Genomic DNA, 9,522 nt, shown 5'->3' on the forward strand with positions numbered 1-9,522 from the left:
TTTGTCTGAGTAGGTTGCGTTCTACTTCTCTTTTTGAACCGAGCGTCTATTAGAAACAACCTCTGTATCCTATAAAGGTAGGGGTAAGGTCTGAGTACATCTTATCCTTCTAGACCTCACTTGTGGAATTACACTAGGTATGTTGTTGCTTCCTGCTTAGATTGCAAATTGTTTCTGGCGTTGGTATATTTCCTGCACTAACAAACTGATTTCCTCGACCATTTTCATCCACGGGGAAATGATAAGAACCTCAAAACTATGACTATTTCAGTCGAGGAAATAGAAGTAACAACAAAGAACCTAATGGAGTCACCTTTGGTAGGGAATAATGAGGTTGTAACCATCTTTCTGTTTTTAACATTAGGTTTTGGGTTTGAGAATATAGTTTTATTTGGGTATTAAAGTCATTGAAGGCGCAATTAATTTGTATTATTGTTGCTGGTAATAGCTGAAGATTGAATAGTTTACCCAACTCCTTGTTTGAAGAAGCCCTCAATTGGTATTTTTTCACGAAAAGCAGACATGAAATAAGAAGCTCAACGCTTCAGTAAGATTACAAATAGTGGTCTCTAATTTGTTGATTCTATTTTGACTCTTCTTTAGAGAAAGATAATCAATCAATTTCCAGTCATTGTCCTTGCGGATCGAAATTTATATAATATACAATAAGAAACTTTAGATATTTAAGATTTCAATTCCAGAGATGATTTTATTAAATATCTTACAATTGAAATTCATCTTCTTCTTTTTTCCGATTTAGTTCCTCAATTAATGTGAATCCCAATTAGATTCAGGCATGTTACACTTATTAATTATTGGGAGAATTCATGTACTCTCTTTTGTATAGTAATTTAAACTATTTGGCCTTAGCCATGGAAAGTCAAATTCCAGAGGGGAAAACTTATTGAACTGAGTTAGACTCATTAAAAATTATAAACTTCGATTATGTCTTAAGTAGTGATCTCAAAATTTGATCACACGTGCCTTTTTTTTTCGTATTTGATAGAAAGCGTTTTACTCTAAAATGAGACTTTCTTTATATGATATGTCATTATCTGAAGTGGACCATGAAGTAGTGGTACAACGAATTTTATTCTCTCATGCGTTAGCTTCACTAATTTTAGTCAATGTCATCAGTTTTCTTCGCCCTTTGCATTTAAAGAACGGATTTAAAAAGATCAACTTCAAATCGATTTGAATGTAGTTGATAATATTGGGGTTTCGACAATTAATGTGTATTTGAATTGTAAGAGCTTACAGTCGTTGATATGCTTATATTAATGACGTTATTGTTATTGTTATTGTGATCAAATAAGCAATACCACGACTAGTTCTTTACCCTTTATGATTTTCAAAGGACCTTTCCTTTAGGTCATCCATCAAAGTTCTAGTTCATTTTCATTGATGGGAATAGTGATTTTCAAATGATAACGATCAAGATTCTTTAGAAACCAACTTTCATATTATATTATTAAGACAGATAAGCATAAGAACCTTTCTTAAACTATGGCGAAATTGTTAGTTACATATCTAAATTATGTTAGGAATTTATTACTTTCGAACTTAATTTTTTCTTATTATTTACCCTCTAAACTATGTGAGAATCCTATTACCATAAACTATCCGAGAGTTTTATTATCCCATTTAAACATTGTAATACAATACAATAGTCAAAATATGAAGGTATAATTTAAAAATATGTTCTTTAACTTGATTTCAGGTAGTATCCATGTTCTCCAACTTTGATATCTATAAATAAACACTTAAATTTATAAGTTGAACAAGTAAACACACTCATTCTATATGATATTTGTGTGAGATACACTCAAATTAATTTGTATTGTGTTATATAATATATGACACATTATATCATGTAGGATAAGCGTATTTATATATTTAATATTATTTTTTTTAAGTATCTATTCATGTACCCCTAAAATTAGATGACATAGATATAAGTTGAAGTGATTAAAAGATTTTGACAGTCAAAATGCTATTGATGTATCTGAGTCATGCCACCTAAAGATTTTACACTGATCACTGTTCCACTCTTACCAATAGGAGGATAAGAAATAGACTAAGTACATGGCATTGGGATTAGTACCTATTTGACATGACTCTTCCATCTTCATATATATATATATAGAGAGAGAGGGGGGTCTATAAGAAATCAAGACTATAGGTAGATAGGTAGATATATTAATGAGCTACAATATTGAATGATGATCTGATCCCATTGGCACATCATTTTTTTTAAAAAAAAATTAATTAGAGTTTAATTAGTTTAAATTTGCATTATAATTTTTTTTTTGAATCAAGAAAATGCAAAAGAAAAAAGAAGAAGAAGAAGAAATCATAAGGGTTGATTTTTGACTTGAATTACTAAATCCTTTAGTGGGTATTAGGAGAAGGTGTGAGCAATTGATGGTAGCGCATATTAGAAGAGATAGAAGTAGGTAGAAAAAATTGGAAGAGATAATTATACAAGAGATAACTCGCATGCAGTTTATTAAGAATAAAGATTTAAAAGTTAGTGTAGTAGAATGTTTGTCTAGTTTTCTTCTTAGAATTATAATTATTATTTTTTTACTATTTTATTTGTTTGATTTTAGTATTACATATTGTTTCCTTTACTTCAGTATATCTTATCATTTGTTGTTAAAATTATTTGTTTCCCCATTATTTTCAGCATGCTTTTTTTTTTTGCTATTGTATTTACTTTACGCACTTGTTTTTCGATATCTCTTTATTTGAGCTAAGGATTCAACAGAAACAACCTCTCTATTTTCACAAAATAGGGATAAGATTGCATACACGCCATCTTTTCTGCAAGAAGTCAAAAAAAGGAGGAATGCAAAAAGTCAAAAAAGGGCAGCCGAAAGTAGCCTCCCTTTTTACATTTTCAATTGCCAGTTTTTTCCTCATTTTCCTTACGCGTTTTTCATTCTTTTTACGTGTTTTTGGCTGTTATAAATAGAGGGCACTCTGCCCTCATTTAGATCATCCAAAAATCCAGAAAGAGAGAGTAAGAATACAAAGAGAGTTATACACCAAGATAAATATTTTAGTCTTGAGTGTCCTCTTTAGTAGTTGTTCCTTTTACAAGAGAGAAGTGTTAATTGTTGTTTTCTCCTTGTATTTGAGAGCTGTGTACTCCATATTAAATAGTGAGATCCTTCTACCCCGTGGTTTTTTCCTTCTATCATTTAGAGGGGTTTCCACGTAAAATTCTCGTGTCCAATTTATTTTCAATATTTTCATCATATCAAACTTTAGTTGTGGTGATTCCTCACCCCAACACTTTCAACCTATTTGTAATATTACACTAAATATGTTATTATTATAATTACTAAAATCCTTGGAAAATAACTTTTATTGTCCATTGAGCATAAGTTAATTTTATCTATAAGATGAGTTTGGGATATTACAAAAAGTTATCAACACTAAAAATAGCCTATTGTATGTCTATTAAATTCAGAATTTCAATTGTATTAACTTGTGAACAATCAAGCAACACAACAAAATTTTTCCAGTGTTATGAGTAGAGTGACAATGACTTATGAAGTGTCATTTAGCAAAGTGTCTTATTATTCTTTATCCAATACAAATCCCATTTTTTTCTTCCAATTTATTTATAGACTCTGTTGCCTATCTTATTTTGGACCTTTCTACACGGTTGTGTCCTTTTCCACACCTTGTCTTCTTTTCCATTAATATCGGAATTAGTTTGCGTGTACATCGATATGATAAAAGTTTATGCATATAAAATATATATATCAGTGAATTTCAGCACCTAATCATGGTTGATTAACATGCTTAGTACATATATTAAACAATTCAATATTATGTTCGTTTGAATTTGATTAGGCCGTGAACAACCAATCATCGTTATTATTGAAAAATTGGTTAGGTTCGACCTCTAGTCATTATAGCTTCTAAAAACATTCTACTAAGTTCATCGAGTTGTTCCCGGCCAATGAAAGACCAAATTTGAATCTTGATTTCTAAGTTGTGTATTCAAGTAGTGGATTGATGGGGTACATCAAGTGAAGTTGTTCTAAATATTTGACTTGAAATCTGAGATTATTTGGTTCGTGTGCTAATGAAAGATAACAATTATCCTTTAAATTAGTTTTGGATCGTACAAGCTAATCAAGACACCTCAATTATCGATAAAATTATAGATTAGTTTCTGTATTAACAACTTACGTCACTTGAATCCTTAAAAACTGATACTTTGATTCCTCTCCCCTAATGTCACTCATTTGCCACAAATCCAAGATAGGATTGGAGGACCATACAATATACACACAAAGAGTGATTATGCATACGTCGAAGAAGAAGAAAAATGTCGATGTATGGTACACTTAATCATCAACAATAACAACAAATCTAGTATAATCCCACAGGCCGGATCTGAGGAGGGTGGTATCTACGCAGCCTCTCTACCCTCAATACATTTCCTTAGCATGGTTACATGTAGGGAAGTAGACAAACATCACGATAGTTGAGGTTTCACATCAATGTATCAAGAAGCAAACAACAATTATAAAGTTGAAGAGCAAGACACCATGAATAAGGAAAAATGAGAACTTTTATTGATAGAATGCTTAACAACATCATATTCTTTTCACTAATCCAGTATCTACCATGTCCTTCACCTCCAGATAGTTTTGTGTATATGATCATATCTATACATGTTATGATCCTTATCTAACTACTTTCTCTTCTTTCTAACTGTTCACCTATATTGCCGTAAAATCAACTCTGCAATGTTCACTAATCCTCACAACTGAAGATGGCTTATCCTAGGGGGAGGCAATCCTCAAAAATGTAAAAAGTACAAATGGAAGAGTATCGGAGATGGGGAAAGAAGTCGGAAACCAGGCATATATGAGGAATGAATGAGGGTAAATGGTAGGTTCTGATTATGTCACATGTATATGTAAAATCCTTTCTAGAATGGGAGTGGAGAAGGTGTTCAGAGTAATCAGGCAATTGGAATGGCAAGAGAAGCACAATGAATTGTCAACCGTGCTCCTAAATACTGTAATGCTTAACCGAGGACTGCAACATCTCCCGACTTGGGCTAACCATCTCCATCACGCGGCTGCCATTCTTGTAAATCTTAAATGTAGGTACTGTTGTAATGTTCTCTGCTGTAGCGATTGCTGGGCTGCGTTCCACATCCACCTGTAGAAAACAGAAGATAAAATATAAATTACTATGAGTTTTCTGCATTCCCCTGTTTAAAATCCATCGGGCAACCCCCACCCCTTTCCCCGTCTGCCTGCATAGCACGGCGTTGCCTATGATTATTTACCTTGAGAAAACTTAGTGAACGAAATTTGGTGCTTAAGGTGTCCAAGAATGAGGACATATGCTTGCATTGTAGGTTGGATGCTTCTTTAAAATAGACAACAGATGCACCTGCAGTTTCCAGCAGTAGTTGTTGAGTTATATAGTAAATGATAAAAAGGAAAGGTTAAGATACTGATGCAGGAAAGCCTACCAGATGACGTAATCGCAGCCTGGAACTTCTCAAGATCCAAAACCAACTCCACCTTGTCACCATATTTCATATTGTGAACATCTTCTCCACGTGACTTTTTTAATGCAACTTGGGCATGGAATAATGATTCAGCAACCTCCTTGTCATATGGAAGTTCCCGCTGCAAAACCTTGTAATCTCTCACAGCTTCAGCCCATCTTTCCAGCTATAATCCATTGCATACGGTCAAATTTATGATTTTTGCTTAAACAGCAGCAATTAGCAAGAAAAAGTAAAAAGAACTCTTCTAGGAAAACATATAGTAGCACTAATTAAGATTTAAAGGTGGCATGTCACCTTGGTATTTGAGGCAGCTTTTCGAAAAAGAGCTTTAGTATAATTTGGCCGGATAAGGAGAGCATGGTTGCAATCATTGAGACATTTTTCCCACTCTTCAAGTTTATACCAACAAGCTGCTCTATTACAGTAGAGAACTGAATTCGAAGAATCACGCGAGAGCCCTTCCCCATAAGCAGCACAAGCTTCAGTATATCTTGCAGATTTATATAACTCGTTGCCACGAGTACGAGCTCGCCCCACCAGCCTCATGCTTTTGAGTAAAGCAGTAACTTCAGCACTTTGAAGATCAATCTGTGCAGCTCTTTCAATGGCACTACGTGCAGTATCATACCTGCAGATATTCATGATCGGTTCTCTCATAATCTGGCTGAACCTCTTTTATTTCATATTACAACCTATGCAGTTACTGTTAAGTGATAAACTCACCTTCCATGAGCGGTGTCAATCTGAGCTTGGACAAAGAATATGTATGCTTCAGAGAGCATCCCAAAAAGTTTTGACTGGCATGCTGCGGCAGAAGGCTCATACTTCCCAGTTTTATTTATCCACATTTCAGCATCCCTTAATTGGTGCAGCTTCAAATAAGCTTCCGCTCTACATGCAAATAGCTGTGAATTCAATATCAGCGATTCAGTACCAGCACTTGGATTTTCATTCACCTATTCTTCACAGAACGTGACCACTAGAGATGCTTTACCTGAGGAGATGCCTCAGCTCCAGAAGAAGTTGCTGCCTCAGCTTCTTTTAACACAGTCGTCCAATCTCCAAGTTTCCGGGCGTCAGTGCATTTGCTAATATGTTTCTCCACTGCTTGCAACTTCTGCAACTCGGCTTGATCTGGTTTATGACCTTCGAAAAAAAAGTGTCTCCTTGCATTTTCAACCTGTCCTAAACTGTAAATTTTACAGGAATGAGATTGCGCTCATAGTTCTAGACAAAATAGGCAAGGCAAATGCCAAATAATCGAATTCAGATAAGGAATTGACAGAATGCTGTGGCAAGTTTAATTACAAACTGTGAAGAAACGAAGAGGTTTGATAATAGAATTGATGGTGGAAGCTAACCCCAAAGAGGGAAAGGAAAGAAAGGGAAAAACATAGCTTCTCGGAGCACAATCGAACTAAAAGAACAATAAAACACCCCTGTTCCAAGACACATTGCACTTTGAGACCAACTTCAAATAGCAAGAGAAATGACAATATAAGACATAACTTTGAACTCTGATGGCTCCACCTAAGTTACATCATCCTCATCAAAGACAGTCCACCAAGCCACAAAGCAAGGCAAAATAGAGTACGAGGAAAGTTTTACATTACCAAATAACAAGGCCAGCAAAGATAATCAAAATAACACATTTCCCGCGGAATTATCTAATATAACCTACAGAAAGTTCACCGCATGTTTCCAATATATCGTGATCAACAATAAGCGAACACTCACACGTTCCAAACGTTCGAACTTTTTATATCACTTACCTAAGTAGCAAAGATAATCAAATATAACACATTTAACACTTAATCTCCAATACAACCTACATAAATTCCACTACATTTCCAAAATTTGTTGATAACTGATTTGCGAACACACACAGAGCTTCTTAATGATTGAACGTTTTATATCACTTAACTAAGTAACAGAGATAATCAAATATAGCACATTTAACACTTAATCTCCGATACAACCTACATGAATTTCACCACATTTCCAAATTTGCTCATAACTGATTCGCGAACACACACACACAGATTCTAACGTTTGAAGCAAAGATAATCAAACATAGCACATTTAACACGTATTCTCCAATACAACCTACATAAATTTCACGACATTTCAAAGATTGGTCGATAAATAATTCACGAACACACACACACACGCAGATTCTAAACATTCATATCACTTACCTAAGTAGCAAAGATCCTAAACGCTGGTGTGCTCGAACATATGATGGAGCCAATCTAATAGCTTCTTCACATTCCCTCACTGCTTCCCCTAATCTCTTTAAACCGATCAGCGCAGCAGCACGATTACAATGTAATATACCATCGCTCGGAGAAATTGCTATAGCTTTATCATAAAGATTCAATGCTTCTAAAAAATTACCCTTCCTGTAAATCTCATTCCCTTTTATCTTCAACTCCTCCAGTTCATTTCTCGAACTGGAAACAACACCACCACCGGATTTCGACGTAGAACTACCGGCAACACCACCGGATTTCCGAGAAGCACCACCACGCACTATGCTTCCGTAACCGTAAGCATCCCAGTTGGGATCAGACCTTAACTCAGTCCTAACAGGCTTACTAGCCATCCCAGTTGTCACGACAATACCAGACGGGAAAAGATTGCCGCAGGGGGGAAGCACATTACGTGCAGGTGCAGGGGAAGTAGAGGAACTCTCACCGGAGAAAATTGATGGACGATTCGGCTTACGCCCACGTCCTGTAGGTGAATTCTTGACTGAACCCCTACCGGAAAACTGACCGGAAGACACATTCCGACCAGATACCGATGCAGATGAATTCGAGCTGCTTCTTGTAGTAGTTGTAGTAGTACTAGTAGTAGAAATAGAACTTAACCCACTTTTTCCAGTCCGTAATGTTGAAACTGGTGAACCCAAATCGGGTTTTTCATCGCTCTTTTCTTTGTCATCACAACTCAAAGAATTTTTCAACCGATCAGCTAAAGAATCAGAACCCATTTTTGAAACACTTTTTTTAGAATCCATTTCAGAATTACCCTTTTTAGAACCCAACATTTCTCTTCTTCTATAAAATTCAAGAATGTGATTTTTTTAACAAATGCAGCAATGCATATCTCTCAGAGCTTCAATCTTGAACTGGGTTTTTCTGTAATTGTAAAAATGATAGAAAAAACTTATAATGTTGCAGAATTGAAATGTAAAACAATCACCAATAAGAAGAACAAGAAAATGGAAAAAACTGGCTCTATAACAGGGAAAAAAAACAGAGAAAAAAGATGTGATTTTAGAACAAATGCAACAATGTATATCTCTTAGAGCGTCAATCTTGAACTAGGTTTTTCTGTAATTGTAAACTTGACTGAAGGAACTTACAATGTTGCAACAATGTATATCTCTTAGAGCCTCAATCACGAACAAGCAAATGGTAAAAATGGCTCTGAAGTAGAGATATACAGAAAAAGTGGAGAAAAAAATGGGGGGAAAGAGAGATGGGGATCTCGTGATTTCAAAGGTAGAAGCAAAAAAATGAATGTGAATTGTGTAGAGAGAGAGAAACAAGCGGTTTACAGAGAGTAGAAAGGAGGATTGTTGAAGAAGAAGAAGAAAAAAGAAAATGAGAGGAACTCTATTTATATTATACATTGTATTAAGGTATTTATACTAATTATAATTATGATTTTAATATGTATTTTTTAAAAATCTTTTTTAACTCATTATTTAGCTATAATTGATAAAGTCTTGATAAAGTTTTATTTCGTCTTGCGTAAGCTTGTTCATATTTTTGGTTCTGAATTCGAGTAAAAAAGGAGGGTTGCGATAAGATGATAGTTACTCCTCATATTATCGATTTTAAAATCTGAGTAAAAAAGGAGGATTGTGATAAGATGACAGCTAATTTCACATTATCGGTTGCAAATTTGAGTAAAGAAGGAAGGGTTAGTGATAAGACCGTAGTTAATTTTCACATGGT

The 9,522-nt window shown here is 34.8% G+C and overlaps 1 protein-coding gene across 1 annotated transcript; it reads right to left on the reverse strand.

Moving 5' to 3' along the window:
* Window positions 1-4,576: 4,576 nt before the first annotated feature.
* On the reverse strand, window positions 4,577-9,162 carry LOC129876714 (TPR repeat-containing thioredoxin TTL1-like). Its single transcript, XM_055952205.1, has 8 exons — window positions 8,925-9,162; window positions 7,753-8,697; window positions 6,549-6,744; window positions 6,278-6,459; window positions 5,849-6,182; window positions 5,513-5,717; window positions 5,324-5,430; window positions 4,577-5,193 (listed from the first exon to the last, which is right to left on the reverse strand). Exons 2-8 carry the CDS (start codon window positions 8,604-8,606, stop codon window positions 5,041-5,043), a joined length of 2,031 nt encoding a protein of 676 aa, XP_055808180.1. The 5' UTR covers window positions 8,607-8,697; window positions 8,925-9,162; the 3' UTR covers window positions 4,577-5,040.
* Window positions 9,163-9,522: the final 360 nt, after the last annotated feature.

The sequence above is a fragment of the Solanum dulcamara genome, chromosome 12 (assembly GCF_947179165.1).
Source record: "Solanum dulcamara chromosome 12, daSolDulc1.2, whole genome shotgun sequence".
Classification (NCBI taxonomy): domain Eukaryota; kingdom Viridiplantae; phylum Streptophyta; class Magnoliopsida; order Solanales; family Solanaceae; genus Solanum; species Solanum dulcamara.